The 18,212-nt window shown below is 54.7% G+C and overlaps 1 protein-coding gene across 1 annotated transcript; it reads right to left on the minus strand.

Annotated features, from left to right (window-relative positions):
• Positions 1-5,214: 5,214 nt before the first annotated feature.
• LOC116880618 (putative uncharacterized protein DDB_G0291608) lies at positions 5,215-17,142 on the minus strand. The gene is given in 5 exon segments (XM_032879927.1): positions 5,215-5,434; positions 12,015-12,061; positions 12,063-12,467; positions 12,469-12,669; positions 17,095-17,142. Coding segments are annotated over 5 exon segments (921 nt in total).
• Positions 17,143-18,212: the final 1,070 nt, after the last annotated feature.

Here is an 18,212-nt window from a genome sequence, read left to right on the forward strand (position 1 = left end):
GCCCGCCGTCCACTGTCCGTCCCCGTGAATGTGACTGCTCAATAGATCTCATATGAGTCGAACACCCAGGCTGTGTCCTCTGTGTCTGGCCCATTTTCACTCAGCGTCATGTACCCACGTTTCCTCCACGTTGTAGCAGGCGTCAGGACTCCCGTCCTTGTCATGGCTGAGTGACGGTCCCATGAAGGCTGGACCACACTTGGCTCATTCTCTCTCCCGAGGATGGACAGCTGGGTTGTGTCCACCCCTTCGTGGCTGGGAACGTGGCTCTTCGAGACCCAGCTTTCAGCTCTCCCGGGGACGTGGCCAGAAGCGGGGCCGCTGGGGCCCACGGTGATTCTGTCTGTAACTTTCTGAGCAGCCACCACGCTGTTCCATGGAAGCTGCCCCGGCGGACATCCCCGCCGACACCGCACGGCGTCCCCGTGTCCCCACTGCCTCGCTCACACGTGCCACTTTGTGTTTCTTGGAGAGCAGGCGTCCCACGGCGTGTGAGGTGCCCGGGTTTTCCGCCTTAAGGAACCAGAGAGGCTCAGGGGCCTCTCGCTCGGCTCCCAGCATTTTCTGGTCACTGGACACGGTGAAGCCCCCCTGCCCTCATAAGGGAAGCCTCTTGGGTGTTGTTCCTGCCCCTCCTTCCAAGCCCCTGGAGATCCAGGAGAAGAGTGGGCAGGTGGCCAAAGCTCTGAGTCGGGTCTGCGGGGGCTCTCGCCTGTCCCCCGGCCCACGTGAACTTCTTAAGAATTTCTCAGCGTCTCTGCTCGTCCCTCTGGCCTCCGTCTGGGGCACTTTGACCACCGAACCCCCGACAGGCAGGAGAGCTGCCCTGGGGCTCTTCTCCCCTGGAGTTTAGTGAGTGTTTATTTCCTTGCGTCCCTGCCTCTTTGGTGGGTTCCCCACAACATCTCTGCTCTTGTAGTTTGAGTCGATTTAGTTGATAAGAGCAACGGTCTCTCGTGCCGTTCTCCATCCGAATGAGCGTGCCACCTCCAGCCTCTCTCGGGGGTAAATTCTATCACAGAGAAAGAATATGGACATCTGAAAAAAGACAACTATCGAAAACACGGCGTTTGCTACCAAAAAGAGAAAAAAGCAACTGACCCCCCACCCACCCCGGAGACGTGTAGCACAGATGAGGCACAGTCCCTGATGGTCATCGTCGGGCTGGAGTCGTTGGCGACCCCGCCTGACTGACCGCTCTCACCGGCCCAGGACTGATTTCTTTAAGAGGAATTGATTCTTAAAGCGTCCGTGTATGGATAGAGTCCTTAGGCGAGACACGGAATGGGAGGGAGTATCCAGACCAAGAAGTCTTCACCTCATTCATAAGAACACAAGCAACCCAGCGGAGAACGGACGAAATATTTACAGAGACATTTCCCTGGAGAGGACGTGTGAATGGAAAACGCCCCGGGAAGAAGGCCGGACCGCACTGGCCATTTCGGAAATGAAAACGGAAGCAAGATCCCGTCTCGCACCCAGCAGCGCGGCCGTGGTCCGGGAGACGGGCAGGAGCAGGTGCGGGACAGCACGCGGAGACAGGCCCGGCCGCACGCTGCTGGCCGCAGTGTCACGCGGGGCAGCCAACGTGGACGATGATTTCTGTGAATTCTCAAAGAGTCAAACATGCATTTACCGTGAGACTCACGCGTTCCGGCGCGAGGCACCTTCCCAGAAGGAAACACACAACCACAGCAGGGTCTGCGCACGAGCGTCCACTAACCAAAGAGCCCAAGAGCGTGAGTGACGCAACCATCACCTGTCGCCAGCGGGGGAACAGGGCATCCCGTCCCCACACATCAGCAAGCACCGCGGGCCATGGGGAGCGCAGCAGCAGGCCGGCACCGCAGACCCCCGGTTCGGCGAAAGAAGCCGGACGCAGGGAGCACGTAACGTCCTGCTTCCGGAAATCGTCCCCAGGGGACAGCTGCCCAGAACCGGGGGGTCTCTCACCGTCCTGGGCAGGCGGCGGGAAGAGGAGCCAAGCACAGAAGCATCCGGGATCTCACGGGGGTGAGGAGAAGGTCCCCAAACTGAGCGGTGGGGACACTTTGCCCACCTTCGTCCGTATAATGAACATCACTGATTTGTGCACGAAGTTGTTCTGGGATGCCGGCACTGAGTGTGCTGCGACATGGGGCGGCCCGAAGCAGAGGGAACCGGTGACGGCCACGTCGCTGCTGCCTGCCTGGAGGCGCGTCCGACCGCAGCTGCGGAAAGGGGTCCACAGGGCACGGAGTCGGCGCTGAGCTGGTGTTGGGAGAGGCTGCGACAGCTGGGAGGTGTGGGGACACAGCCCGCAGGAAGCTCGGAGTCTTTCCGAGACAAAGAAGACACACGCGGGAGAGAAATGCCTGGGATTCCGCGGACGCGAGACCCTGCAGAAGCGACGTCTCACCCAGCGCTCCCGGGACAGTAGGGGTGGTGGGCACTGACCGGAGGGGACACTAGGGAAGGTTCTGGGCCGATGGCCGTGTCCTTCATCCCATTTGTGTTGTGGGGACAGGGGTGCACGGTTTTGCTGAAACTTCTCAGAGCCGCGCTACGAACGGGTGCCTCTTAGGGGGCATGAATCTGTCCCGGCGCCAGGAGGGGAAAACGCCTCTATGGGCAAGTGAGGAAAGATCCGCACGTAAGTACCTGCTCGCCGGGGTCTTCCCACGCAGGAACGTTCTCCCACAAACAGGTATCGATTATTCCTAAATTAACCCGCGCATCGACGTGAACCCAGGGAAGAGCCCCAACAAGAGTCCTTTTCGCACCCAAGAACTGACCCTCACGCTTGCGCGTGTGCTGGGGGTCAGTGGCGGCTGACATTCCGTCTGGGGCAGAATGACGTCCGTTCGCGTGCCCTTCGGAATAAAACAACGAGAAGACACAAGTCCCCAGTTAAGAGGAGGAAAGAAAACAGAACAACCACGTCGTACTGGAACCAGAGAGCCGAGCGGCGCGGGCGTGACCGTGGAGGAGAAGCCGCGGCAACGCCCTGGGGGGGGCACCCGGAGCAAGCGGATGGGAAGGGTCGCCCCGGACCGAAGGAGGTAGGGACTCAGCCACAGGGACCCCCGAGGCTGGGCACAGGCTGCGGGTGTGACGAAAACCTGGCAGGCGGTTGAAATTCTCTACAAGAAGGAGTGAGAGCCTTAGATTCCGTGCCCGCTCCTGGGGAAACTGGGGGAGGGAGACCATGGGACACGGGGCACGCTGAGTCCCAGAGTGCCATGCTGGAGTCAGGGACACACGCGAGTACACGCGCAAACTCTGAGACCTCAGCTTCTCCCTCACGCCCTCCTGACAACCCCAGGGACCCGTCATGCCTTCCACCCGAGAGCATGAGCCATTCCTGCACAGAAAAGCAGAGCGTCCCGGAGAAGCGAGACACGGATCCTGCTGCTGGGGGCAGGCCATCCCAACAGCCGACAGGGGAAGCCAAGGGTCACAGTGTGGGAACGTGGCCACCCCCGGGGACCCTGGACGGTGTCTTCAGGTGGATATGATGGTATTTCAAACAGAGAAGAGCCATGAGACCACAGTGGCCAGTTGTGCAAAAGGAAAACACGGCGTCCGAGAGGAATCTGACAAACGTAAAGTCCGGGGCCAGAACGAGGACTCGGGAGAGAGGCCGAGTGCCAGGCTTGAGCAGCGATCCCAGGGTACGGGATGGAAAGGCAGAGGTGAATTCTGGAAGGACAGATAAGGCCCTCGGAGGCCCTAGCGGAGGAGGCCCTCGTCTCAAACCAGCAAACAAGACCTGTGGGGAGACGAGAGGCAGAGAGAGAGGACGGTGCGGTCACAAAGACCCCCTTCAGGAACGTTCCCTGCGGAAAGACCTCTGCTTCCAGACCCACACAGGGCGGCCCAGCATCAGCCCAACAGGCCACAGAAGTAAGAGACCCAGAACCCGGGAGCATCCGGTGAAATCGCAGATGGTTTCCCAGGAAGGGGCCTCAAAACTTCCAGAAAGGAGCCACGGTGGGTGGCCAAAGAGGCAAGGGTAAGTGTCTGGGTTCTCAACGGTCCCGCTGAGAGCCGGAAGGACACAGCAGTGTCATCCCTGTTCTGGGGGAAATTTCCTAGCCCAGAAGGGCGTATCCGGCCAAACTGCGGATCGGGTCTGAAGGGAGAACTAAGCGTCACTCTCGGAAAGGCAGATTTCTCATCCTAGAGCCCCCGTTGCTTTCTCGGTCAAGAAAGTGCAGGAGGGGGAGCCCCGGCAAGACAAGGGAGGAAACCGAAGTAGATCGGTGGGATCCAGTCACGGGGACACGCGTCGGAGGACGCGGCGGGAAGCCCCAGGAAGAGGAGGAAGGAGTAGCCCCAGGATCCTCCCCAAGGAAGCAGCCGGCCAGCCCTGGCGTCTGGGGGCTGACTCTGTGGCCCGGCCCGGGAGCCGGTGCCAGGCGGGCGGGCAGCCGGGGACAAGAGAAAACCCTCAGACCATTTATGCAGGAGACCAGCGGATGGGAAGCAGCCCCGTATTTTAAAATCAGCGCTGAGCTCCCAGCAGAAGACACAGCTGGAAAGTGTGAGGCGGCCGCCATCGCCGTTGCTGTGTGTTTGCCGTAGGCGTGACGCTGGTCCCATGTAACTCGGGTCAGAGCAAAGTGGAAGACCAGAAAGACGGAGGGAGGGAGGGAGGGAGCTGAGGGCGCAGTGGGTCTGCCAGCCGTGACACACGTTGTAGGACCACAGGCACCGCGTGGCACATGGATGGACAGACGTTTGAGGAGAACAAAACACAAGTTTCAGGGGTTTGAATTCTAAAAGAGCCCAGAGTCCGGACGTGGGACAGAAGCCAGATCTGGAATACAGGGCTTCACGCCCTGCACCCAACACAGGGATGACGGAAGGCGATCGCAAGCAGTAAACGTGCAAAAACCGTGACACAATGACGAAGTCTGTAATACCTATTTTTAGTATATGGTCAACAGAATTTCCCTGAGAACACAGCACAGACACAAGGAAGTGAACATATACTCAGGTATATAAAGGCTCCCGGCCCAGGAGACCCCACGCCTGAGCACCTGTCCTCTGCACCTGTTCCTCTGACCTGATCCACCCTCAACCCACCAGAACCATGGGCTGCTGTGGCTGTTCTGGGGGCTGCGGCTCTGGCTGTGGGGGCTGCGGCTCTGGCTGTGGGGGCTGCGGCTCCGGCTGTGGGGGCTGTGGCTCCGGCTGCTGTGTCCCCGTCTGCTGCTGCAAGCCCGTGTGCTACTGTGTGCCAGCCTGTTCCTGCTCCAGCTGTGGCTCGTGTGGGGGCTCCAAGGGGGGCTGTGGCTCCTGTGGGGACTCCAAGGGGGGCTGTGGCTTCTGTGGCTCCTGTGGATGCTCCCAGTCCAGCTGCTGCAAGCCCTGCTGCTCCCAGTCCAGCTGCTGTGTCCCCGTCTGCTGCCAGTGCAAGATCTGAGGCTCTAAGGACCTCAGGTAGCTCCTAAAGACATATGCTTCCCCTCAAGCGACCACAGGTCCATCTGGACCCCCTAAACACTTCCTCTCCGCGTGCTGGACAACAGAATCATCTGACTTGGGACTTATCCCCCAGCCTTTGAGGAAAGGGAACGGACTATTCCATACCCATTCCCTAAAAAGGGATCCCACCCTCCAAGCACTTTTGCCGCTCCTACTCACATGCCCCAGTGCCTGCGCCAGACCGCATGGAAATGACCAGAGCAACAGGGTAGCCGGAAACCCCCCCACACCGAGATCGGTCGTGTCAGGCACCAAGTCTTTGCTTTCCGCCCTCAGGAGGAGCGTGTGGCATCTGCATACGAATGTCTCCTGTACCAGGCCTGATTAAGTCAAGTGTAGTAAGATCCTGAGGGAGCTGGGGGCCCCACTAAATAAACTCTACACCCATAAGCCTTGGTCTCCCTGTGACTTTGTCCTTCCCTCCCGTCTCATCAACAAAACGGACCGTGTTTCCCTCGTCTCACCACTTACGGGGGCGTCGCTCCCCTGTTGTCCACCACTGTCGTTCCACTGTGGGCCCAGGGCTCCTGCCACGCACATTTGTTAAATTAATTAATGAGGGGGTCACTACGTGCATGTGTGAATGAGTAAGGAATTAACGAATGGATTGGAAGGTCCCCCAATAACGGGTCCGTGATTAGAGGAGCGAGACGGATACAAAGTGAAGGTCAAGCAAAGCTTTATTTTGCACCAGGCATTAAGAATCTAACCGACCGGCGGGGGCTGCGCCTCTTACAGAGAGAGCGACCCCTCCCTGCCTTACAGACTAGCCTTTAAGGGCAAAGGCCATGCGGTTGGGCCTGGCCACGCACAGGTGGACAACGAGATTGCAACACACAGAGAAAGCTGCACAGTCATGCTAGGTCACACATGGGGGGCCAATTGAACTACAATTTACCCTAGTAGACATTTGAACCTGCCTATCACCTTGGTCAGCATTGGCGCCCAAAAGGTGCCCAAAGGCCGGGGCCCACACTCCTTGGTAGCTAGGGAGACAGTATGCGCCCCCAATGACTGGATACCTCCACCTGGCCTGACTCACCCTTGTATTTGGGCTCTGTTACCTGGGACTGGTTTCCCAGGCTTGCTTTTAAGTAAGTCCCTGGTGGGGGGCAGGGTCAGTTTAAGTTTTACTGCATAAACAACAAAATCACTGTTTACCCCAAGACGGAATCCCTCTGGCTAAATAGGCCCTCACAGGATGAGTGAATGAAGGAGGCCTCTCGTTAGCGTAGAGGGAGATCCCGCTGAGCCGAGGTGGGTTTCAGAGTCTGTTTGTCGGAGCGGTGGACACGGCTCCTGCCGCAAGAGACGATCGTCCTCAGAAGGGATCCAGCGTGCGATCTCCGTGCCCACCCAGGCCCCAGCGCACGAGCCAAGTCCTCAGAGAGGCAAGTGAGGCGAAAGCAACCTGTGTTCCCAACATGTCCTGTAGGATGAAAGAAGCTGAGCGGCACCTGGGACCAGAGACAGTGTGGCTCAGCGCAGAAGCACGAGCACGTTCTCCGTGTCTGGGCTCAGGGTGCCGGATGCCACAGCTTTGGTTCAGCCCAGGGAGGAACACAAGGGGAGCTCCTCAACCGGATACAGGGCATCCACCAGTACCCACCGCTGACACCACACTTCATGGACAAAGCCTGGATGCTTTCCTTCTAGGTCGGGGACAAGAAAAACGTGCCACATTCGCCACGTCTCGTCCACACTCCACTGCAGGTCTACCCAGGGCAGTAAGGCAAGAGAAATAAATAAAAAGCATCCAGGTTGGGAAAGAAAACTGAAACTCTCTCAATTTACAGAACCCATCATCTTGCTTATGAAAAGCCCCTAAGAAATTCACACACACACACACATGAATTCAGCAGGTTGTAGGATACAATGTCAATATACAAAAGCCACTTGTATTTTTATACACTAGCAAGGAGCAATCGTCATTGAAATTAAGAAAATTAAAAAAATAAAAAATAAAAATAAAGAAAATAATCTCATCAAAAAGAACAAAATACTGGGGCACCTGGGTGGCTCAGTGGGTTAAGCCTCTGCCTTCAGCTCAAATCATGATCTCAGGGTCCTAGGATCAAGCCCTACATCGGGCTCTCTGCTCAGCGGGGAGCCTGCTTCCCTCTCTCTCTCTGCCTGCCTCTCTGCCTGCTTGTGATCTCTCTCTCTGTGTCAAATAAATAAATAAAACCTTTAAAAAAAGAAAAAAGAACAAAACACTGAAGAATAAACTTAACCAAAGAAGAAGAAGAAGAAGAAAGCGAGACTTGCATACTGAAAACTGCGAAACATCATTGAGAGACATTGAAGACCAAGATAGGCAGAAAGGCACCCGCGTCCACGCACCAGGAGATGTACCATTGTTGAAACGACAATCTTCCCCAAACGGATTGGTGGCCTGAACACAATCCTACCAAAATCCCAGGTTGCTTTTTGCAGAAACTGACAATCTGAACCTACAACTCATGAAAATTCAAGGAATTTCAGATAATCAAAACAATCCTGGAAAAAAAAAAAAAAGGTGGAGAGGTCACTGCTCCCAATTTTGAGATGTGCTTCAGGGTGGTGCGATGCTGCTCTGAGGACAGACGCATGGACCAGTGCAATGGAACTGAGAGTGCAGAGATGAGGAGTTACATCCCACGGATCGTCCACAAGCATCCCAAAACAACTCCGTGGAGCCTCTTATTAACAGATCCCACTGAGACAACGAGATAGCCACCATCACAGGGAGGACGTTGGATCTTCGCCTCCCATCCTATACAAAAAGCAGCAACAACCGCAAAAAAACCTCTACCTGGATCAAGTACTTAATCATAAAAGTTGAAACTATAAACCACAGGGGCCCCTGCGGGGCTCCGTCACTTAAGCCTCTGCCTTCAGCTCAGGTCATGATCTCTGGGTCCTGGAATCGAGCCCCACGTCAGGGTCCCTGCTCAGTGGGGAGCCTGCTTCTCCCTCTCCCTCCCTCTACTCATGCTTTCTCTCTCTCTCTCTCTCAAATAAATAAATAAAATTTTTAAAAACTATAAACCACAAGACTCTCAGAAGAAAACATGAGCTAGGTCCTTGTGACCTTAGATCAGGCAACCGCTCTGAGATGTGACATCAAAAGCACAAGAAAAAAAAATCAGATAAATTTGACTCCATCAAAATTTAAAATCTTGTGATTCAAAGAACACTGTCAAAAAAATGAAAAGACAGCCTACAGAGGGGAGAAAATATTTGCAAACCACACATTTCTCAACTGGCTTATATTCAGAATACACAAAAACTCTTACTACTCGAAAAAACTATTTTTAAGACAAATAATCCAATTAAAAATTTAGTAAAGGGTTTGAATAGGCATTTTTCCAGGAAGACACACAAATAGATAATAAGCCAATGAAAAATGCTGAACATTATTAGGAAGCAGGGATGTGCCATTCAGAACCCAGGGAGGTCCCGTTTCACACTGCCTTGGACGGCAATGATCAAAAAGTCAGAAATAACGAGTATTGGTGAGGGTGAGGAGAAACTGGAACCCTTGCGCATTGCCAGTGGGAGCCCAAAATGGGGCAGCTACTTTGAAAACTATTTCGGCAGCTCCTCAAATGGTAAACAGTGTTACCACAGGACTCAGAAGTTCCACTGCTAGACATTCCCAAGAGATCTGAAAACTGAAGTCACGCAAAAACTCGTGCAGTAATGTTCATAGCAGCATGGCTCCCAGCTGCCACGAAGCGGAAATGCCCACATGTCTACCAACAGATGCATGGATAAACAAAATGTGGTATATCTCATTGCCCACGATGGAATGTTACTTAGCCCTAAAACGCTACAAAGTTCTGATCCATGCTACAACATAAACAAACTTCAAAGAAACTACACTGAGGGAAAGAAGACAGACACAAAAGGCCACATAGAACCCCATTTATATGAAATGTCCAAAGTAGGTGAATCCACAAAGCCAGAAAGAAGGTCAGTATTCTCGGGGGGCTGGGTGGGAAGGGAGGAATGGATGCTACCTGCTTACATTACGGGGTTTCTTTGGGGGGTGATGAAAATGTCTGGAAGGAGATGGGAGTAATAGTTGTATTACTTTGTGAATCTACTAAAAACCACTGAATTGTATTCATTAAAGGGTTATTTTGTCATATATGAATTATATCTCAATTTTAAAATTCATGTCCTATGACTTTGTTTTGAAATAACCCGTATAGTAAACATACCAAATCACCCTGCGTTTTCCACGGAAGGTGTGTAGTTGTCACTGACTTTAGACTTTCAAGGTAAAAATCGTAAGTAACCGTAAGTAAATTTAAAGGCAGGACTGACATATTTAGAATAAGTTGGTGTTTACTATATTCGAAGGCTGTATTTATCTGGTCCATATACATTACATAGTAAAAGAGTCTTCGATTTTTAGGGGATTTTAAAGTGTCTTACAGAGGGAAACCACTCCAGTCAGGCATGTAGGGAGTTTGGAAGTGGTCACTTTCAACCACACAAGAAAACGCTGACCTGAAAACCAACACCCTGCGACAGACCCACCGGAGAACAGAGGTCACTGGGCACACGGCTGCCACTAGTACCTGGAGGGACAGAGAATCACGACTTAAAGAAGCAGAGACCTCTGTGGGAACCAGTGCCACAGTGCTGACGTGTCTGAGAGTTATGAACTCCAGGTGGACACAACCAAGATTCCCTCATGCTTTTGGCCAGAGAGGATGGAAGTAGACTTTTTGAAACATGCCAGAGAACTCTGTTCTCAGTAAGGTCTGCCCTCAGGATAAATCATTTTACCAAGCCTAACCTTGCTGGGGTTTTCTCAGAGCCCAAGGGACCTGGAGGGAGGGAAATGCCCAGCTCCAGCCCCCAGCCCTCACAACCAGCTGGTTGGGAGGAGGAGAAACTAGGGTACATGTGTAAAGGTCACGGGCCTGCTCACTAAGAGACTGAGAACACTTCCCCTCCCCCCACACCTTATTAACACACCCCTACGGGCCTGTTTACCACAACTCCACCCACCTGGTACGTCATGTCTGGCTTTCAACAAAGAGTTACAAGGCAGACTAGAAGGCAAACAGCGTAGCTAGAAGACGCAGAGCAAGCGCCCGAGTTGGACCCAGACATGGCCGGGATTTTGAAATGAACAGACAAGGAGGCCGGCAGTGCTCTAAGGAGACAGGCAAGAGCAAACGGGCAAATGTGAGCTGCAAGAAGGAAATCCCAAGAAAGAATCAGAGAAAAGCTGAGATCAAGTACCCCGAGACAGAAATGAAAATCCTTGATGGGCTCTTCAGTAGACCAGACATAATGAGGAAAGAATCCATGAACTCAGAGGCAGGTCAGTAGAAACCTCCCAAATTGGGGGCCCCTGTGAAGCGTCTGCCTTCGGCTCAGGTCATGATCCGGGTCCTGGGATCGAGCCTCCTGTCAGGTTCCCTGCTCAGCGGGGAGCCTGCTTCTCCCTCACTCTCCCTCTGCCCCCCTACCCTGCTCATGTGCTCTCTCTCTCTCTCTCTCTGCTCTCCCTTTCAAATAAATAAATAAAAATCTGAAAGAAAGAAAGAAAGAAAGAAAGAGAGAGAGAAAGTTCCCAAGCTGAAAGAGAAGAGAAAAGTCTGTGGAAATAGAACAGAACATCCAAGAACTGTGGGATTTCAAGACCTCAGCAATCTAAACTTTGGGGGATAAACGTGCTCACGCGTGGTTCCCTGTTCTACCTGGAACGTAAAGGTGGGGAGGCCAGATGGAGCCACCAGACACCGTCCCTGCAAAGAGAATTTCCCTAGACACACAGGTCACTTTTGCCACCACAGCCTCCCCCACTATTTTCCCTACAGACCCACTAGCAAAATGTTCATTTCCAAACCCCATGACCTTGTGTTCTGCTGGTGAAAAGGTCTTAGATCCAGAGGGAGAAATGCTCCCCCCAGGGACACACAGACCTTCCCCTGGACTCAAACTTCAGGTGGCCACTCTGCCACTTTGGGCCCCTCACGCCTCGGAGTCAACAGGCAGCCGGGGGGCTTTGTACTGACTGCAGTGACTGATCCTGATTCCCAGGAAAACTCTGGCCGCTGCCCACAGTGGAAGTACGGAAGAGGAGACCGCGCCCAGCAATTGAAGTCAGAGGAAAACTATGTCCGTGCAGCTCAAGAAGGGCTGCAAATAGCCCAGGCTCTGCACCAGGTCCCAGCCAGAAACCTGGGTGCCACCTGCTCCGAATCCCTAACCCAGATGAGCAGGAGGGACACGTCCCCGCTCCCCACCGCCATGGTGGCTTCTGGCTTCCCCCGCTGCCCACACCCTGAGCCCACCCCTCCCACGTCTCACGTGCTGTTTGGGATTCTGTCGAGACTGTTTAGGCTCCACACAGGGTCAAGAGCTGTGTCGGGGTGACGACCAATAGGGCCCTGAGGCACTGCTTCTGTCTCCCGACAAAACCCAAGACAGGAGCCCTGTCAGGGGATGGAAGCCATGTGCTGGGGGACGTGCAGAACACAACAGGGGTGCTCGGAAATACCAGAACATGTGCATTATTAAATTCTAAAAAATACTTGGAATTTTTCTGCTGGAAAGCGGCACAAACAGGAACCAGGAAGTGACCATGTGTCCAGCATCTCACCTGACCCTGAGCAGGTGTATAAAGGGCTCCTGGCCCAGGAGGCCCCACACCTGAGCACCTGTCCTCCGCACCTGCTCGTCTGACCTGCTCCACCCTCAACCCACCAGAACCATGGGCTGCTGTGGCTGTTCCGGGGGCTGCGGCTCCGGCTATGGGGGCTGCGGCTCCGGCTGTGGGGGCTGCGGCTCCGGCTGTGGGGGCTGCGGCTCCGGCTGTGGGGGCTGCGGCTCCGGCTGTGGGGGCTGTGGCTCCGGCTGCTGTGTCCCCATCTGCTGCTGTAAGCCCGTGTGCTGCTGTGTGCCAGCCTGTTCCTGCTCCAGCTGTGGCTTGTGTGGGGGCTCCAAGGGGGGCTGTGGCTCCTGTGGGGGTTCCAAGGGGGGCTGTGGCTCCTGTGGGGGCTCCAAGGGGGGCTGTGGCTCCTGTGGGGGCTCCAAGGGGGGTTGTGGCTCTTGTGGGGGCTCCAAGGGGGGCTGTGGCTCCTGTGGCTGCTCCCAGTCCAGCTGTTGCAAACCCTGTTGCTGCTCTTCAGGCTGTGGGTCATCCTGCTGCCAATCCTGCTGCTGTGTCCCCTGCTGCTCCCAGTCCAGCTGCTGTAAGCCCTGCTGCTCCCAGTCCAGCTGCTGTGTCCCCATTTGCTGCCAGCGCAAGATCTGATTCTTCAACACACACCCCCGCTGGCTACAGATCCAGTGCCCCGGGCAGAACTCAGGACTCCATCTCAAACCCCTGAGTCACAGCCCTGGCCTGCTGTTTCCTGGAATCAGAAGCAGATGTGTTTGGGGCAAGAATAGCCCACAACACCTGAGAGGGGCCTGTCCCCCTTGCCACCTGTCGTCTCATCCGGGAAGGCTCTCAACAACTCCGTCTCCCCGGTCACCGCAACCTACCAGGATGTTCTGATGACTTCTCCCAGCCCCAGCCCCAGCCCCAGCCCCAGCCCCTGCCCCTGGGCGTCTCTCTGAGGAAAGCTCCTGGTGCTCTCGTCCCCCACATATTGCAGTACAAGAATTCTGAGATTCTTGACCTTGTCAGACCTTTAAATAAACGCATCCATTTCCCACAAGTCCTAACGATAGCATGATTCTTTCCTTCCTGCTTCTGTCAGTCTCCCACTTCCAACCTCTCCCTGGAGTGCCCCCCCTTTGGACTTCCTGGGTCCCAGCAGGGTATCCAGGAACCCCCTCTTCCAGGGAACACGGTGTGCTCAGCATCCCCTGCACGCAACACACAAGCGCCTGGGGCCCAGGAAAGAACATGCCTGACACCTGCTCAGAGCCGACCGGGACTGTGGTGCTAGAGGACAGCAAAGGCCCAGACAGCCACGAGGGCCGCCAGACAACACAGGGAGCTAGGGACCGGCCAAGGCAGGAGTCGGGACAAGCCAACACTCTGGCGTGGTTTGGGGGTAGAATTTTGGGCTGGGGAGTTGAGGGGAAGACAAGGCTGCCCCCCTTGTTTCTGAGACAGAGAACCCAAAGTGACCTTCTCCGTTGGTCTTAGACATAATTTTGCATAAATATCACAGGATAGTATCAGAGTTGATTTAATGGTTTGCAGTTTGTTCAAAAGGGATTTATATTTTCAAATCTTAATAAAACAAAATGGGAAATGCCACGCTATCCATCTATCATGCTTTGAAATTGCTTGTGTCTTGGAGGCAACCAGACCATCTCCAGAAAAGCCATTCTCTAATCAGGGGAAGAGTGAGCTCTCTGCACAGAAACCCATTTCTCCCAAGATCTGAAAGTCTGAAGCCCTCAGACACCAGACGGGTGTGTGGATGTGTGTGTGTGCATGCATGTGTATGTGTGTGTGTGTGACAGTGTGTGCGGATGTGTGCAGGCTTGTGCGTGCATGCAAGGGTGTGTGCACGAGTACGTGCATGTGTGCAACCATGTGCAAGCGTGTGGGTGTGCATGTGTGGCAAGCGTGTGCGTGTCCACATGTGCAAGTGTGTAAGGGTTGCAAGCATGCCCTGTTTTCAAGAGCAGGAGCCAGCACTTTTACCATCAAAGTCTTGAATGAGCCTCTGCCCCAGTATGACCTTTATTTTCAGTGCCACGGTCTCCTGTGGGGAAAGTAAAACCTTCCTGTCCCCTGGGGGACATGGGTCTGGATGAAGAGCAGAGGATGAGGACAGGGAAGGAAACCGACAGTGGTGCTTCTCAGCCCACCTTTGTGGGCACCAGCAGAGAAACATTTCCCTGCTCTGACCCACCCTGGATTCAGACTGGGGCCAGGGTAAGTTCAAGCGACAGGAGCGGCGAGGGTCACCAGAAGCACCATGGGTGAGGGCGGCCACTTCTGACTGTCCTGGGAGAGACCAGGACAAGATAAACCTAAGTCATGACTCTCACGTGGATTGTGAGTGGGAAAGCGAAGCACCTCTCTGTGCTTTCCTCTATTTTCCTGCGACTCTAAAACTGCTCTAAAAAGTCTATTAAAACTAGGGGCACCTGGGGGGCTCAGTCAGTTAAGCCTCTGCTTCCAGCTCAGGTCATGATCTTGGGGTCCTGGGTCCCTGCTCAGCAGGGAGTGTGCTTCTCTCTCTCCTCCCCACTCATACTCTCTCTCACTTGCTTTGCTCGCTCAAATAAATAAATAAATAAATACTCCTTTTAAAAAATATATGGACTGATAAATCCAGGGTGAGGGGATCATTTGCCCCTTGGCTGGGCCTGTGTGGCTGTTAATGCAACATAAAATCACATGTAGCACATGTGGCAGCCGCACCACACAGAGCCCCACCTTGAATGCGCACAGAGCTCAAGCACCCCAGGCATTTTTTCTACTAGCCAGGTCACCCCCTCTGTGATCTTGCGATGGTTTGGGATGAGAGAGCAGGGTTGGTTGCATACAGTCCTGTCACATCTTTTCCTACAATTCTATTTTTAACAAGTGGATTTGCACAGGAACGTTGGAATGCAGTAGTTGGGGGATTTAGAGCAAAGGGTGATCTTTGTTTTCAGAATGATTCTGTGTATGGTTGCTGCGATGTTACAGTGTGAGAATCAAGAGCAGCAACCACAGCGGAAGCAGACCCTGAGATGCAGAGTCAGTGGCATGCCCGCACAGCGCCCCGACCCATGGGCTGTGCTGGCGAAGGCCGTGCTCACATTCGTGAGGGTGCAGAGCGGTGACAGTAATGAGAGAAGCTCCAGGACCATGCAGGTGGAGTGAGCAAGAGTCCTGAGAGGGGCCGTCTGCAAACCAGGAAGGGGCCAGATGCTGCCTGTCGTGTTACCGGGAGTCTGGGAAGCTGGAGTGAGCAAGGGTAACCAGTCAAATAGGGTCAGGCCAAGGGGGGTGCACCTGGCATCACAGTTGTAATACACGGGCTCAAGCACAAGGGTTAGGGTCAGGGTTAGGTTGCCCGCCATCTCCTGGACTGGGTGGCAGAGGACCAAACTGCATAAAGTGCCACAGTCAGAAGGCTGGCTTGCCGGGACTTCCCGGGCACACGGTAGAGCCTGTGTTGGCAAACCTCTTCTATGATGAGCCAGGTGGGACATGCCGCAGGCTTCACAAGTCAGCAGGCCACTGAGGTGAGAACCAGCCGTAGACTATGCAAATGAACAGGCAAGGCTGTTCTCCAGTAAACTTCATGGATGAAAATGGAAGGCTGTACTGCCAGCCCCCGCTGTAAGGGGAGGGGCCCAGGGGTCCAGGGAGAGGAGGACGTTTCGTGGGGTCGATTAGGGATGACTTGTCTGCTCCCCTCCCCCATGAAACACTACCTGGTGAGGTCAGGAGGCCGAGTCCCTGTTGAGGGTTGAAGAAATGCGTTGGTGAGGAGTCTTGGCATCCTTGCAAAGCTCTTTGTGGCTGTCCTCTTCTGGCCAGAGATATTTACCATGGGGGTTGCCACAGGCATCCCAGGCCCCCTCACACCCTCGCAACTCCAGCTGGCCCTTAGCTGTCAGAGGCAAGTGCTCCACTCACCCCAGGAACCTGCAGGCAGGGACCGATGAGACCGAGTGTGCTTTGACCACAGGCATTTATAGCAGGGGTAGCTGATCGGGGCTGGATGGCCCACTGAGCTGCTACTTGATTTTATCAGCAGAAAAACTCTAGGTCCAGTGGCAGAAACACCACCCAAAGCACCATGGTGGAGATTTTCAGCCTCTGGCCACGTTCCTAAACCTGAGTCACATCACAGGTCTGGAGCCCACTGATCAGCAGCAAAGCCAGATCCTCCTGCAGGAGGGCCCTGCAGACAGTAACACGCACGGCTGTTCTCCTCGGCCCCCCTGGAGGGGTCCACAGCCTGGCCCTAGAGAAAGGGCAAGAGGGTCACCAGATACCAGCCTTAAATCAGTGCTGGTCCTCGGGGCCCCAAATACTACAGTGGTGCACTACTCAGAGTAAAGGCCCACGGAAGTCAGCAGGAGCACATGTCGTGGCCTTGGGGGGCCTTAGAGTGGTTCTCGTGGGTCTGTGGACCCATCCTGAGTCTGCGTGCCCACGGGGAATAGATAACAGGAAAACACTACTGACGGAATCTCCGTACTGGTTTCCAGAACAAAAGATAGTGCACACACGCACACACGCACACGCACACACATACACGCACGCACACGCACATGCATGCACACACGTGCGCACACATACACGCACGCACACACACATGCATGCACACGCGCGCACGCACACGTGCACACGCACATGTGCACAAACAAACGCTAAACCAAAGTCAGCATGGCTTTCCCAGGGGAATCCAGAGATCAGTGCCTCCAGTACAGATCTGGAAGATGCAGGACCAATGATCCCAGCCCGCCCTCATGGGCCTCTCCTGTCTGACCTGTACAAAATCCAGATGGGTCTCAGAGAAAGGTCGTGGGTTATTTGAACAAGTGCGTGGTGATGTCACTCACAGCTGCTTTTCTGGGCAGTGACTGACCAGAGATGCAGTATGACCTAGCAGAGGTCTTCTCCTCCAGTCCGCACAGCAGAGATCATCAGGGTAGTAACACACTCCTGCTGTTTCCCTCAATGTGAGACCACGCCTCCACCTGGATGTTCTCCATGACTGCTTCAATGGTCCACATGTCCAGGAACATGACACTGCTCTGCTCCACGATGGAACCGTGTCAGCTGACCCAGCAGAAACACTTCACCCCCAGGAGAAGCCCCTCAGTCCCACAGTGGGACACAGACGTACTCGAGGACAGGTGCAGACCCTGTAACACGGGTGTGGTTCCTATGGTTCCCGCGGTCGGGGAAGCCTCAAAACGTTCCTTCTGAAGTGGGGCAAGGTTGCCGCACCTTCCAAAACACACCATTTGCTGAGCCTTGTAGGATTTTCACATATCCTACATTTGGGCGTGTCAGGTTCAACCATTAAGTAAACCACTTCCAGGTGTTCGCAGGCTCCGCCCGACGGACTTTGCAGGAGAGCCAGGCTGTGACCCAGCTGACCGTTAGAGCCACATGAGCACGTGCACCCACTGGCGCATGAAGTGTCCGTGGTGGGCAAACACTTACCGGAGCCTGGCAGACCCCACGCAGCTGGTCCCCTATGCCAGAAGCAAGCCCGAGTTCTCACCCACACCTCCAGCCACAGACCGAAGCCACAGGGCTCAGCACGAGGGCGGGTGGGGCACTCCACGGTGTGACAGGTCAACCCCCTTGGGAGGAAGCCCCGTGTGGCTTCCATCTCTGTGTCAACCGCAGCCCTGCAAAAGAACCAGGAATGACTGTTCAAAGAGGAAGGCATCCCGCAGAATGGGCCGCCTTGTCTACCTGCCTATGGGGAGGTCCTCTGAGGTGGGTGCCCTCCCCAGGGCACATAGACAGGACATGAGTAACTGCATACTCCATGCCCATTTCTCACCACGGAGCTTCCAGTTGTGCAAACCTTCAGTGGCTTGTGATGGTGCAGCCGTCCACCTCTGGTGCAGAGAGAGGCCAGGCCAGGTCTGGGGGTTCTTCATCCATGGGGGCCATTGGGAAATCTGCTTGAGGCCCCACATGGAGGACAGAAGCTAACCTGGAAGTCCTCCATGTGAGCCGAAGTCCAAAGGGATGGCAGAGGGGACCCAGGAGGCATCTTCAGTGTGGGTCAGAGGGAGCATGAGGGGAGCCACCAGCTGGCGTGCGGGACAGAAAGCACACCTTGGGATTCACGGGC

The sequence above is a fragment of the Lontra canadensis genome, unplaced genomic scaffold (genome assembly GCF_010015895.1).
Source record: "Lontra canadensis isolate GAN:19392208 unplaced genomic scaffold, GSC_riverotter_1.0 scaffold66, whole genome shotgun sequence".
Classification (NCBI taxonomy): Eukaryota; Metazoa; Chordata; class Mammalia; order Carnivora; family Mustelidae; genus Lontra; species Lontra canadensis.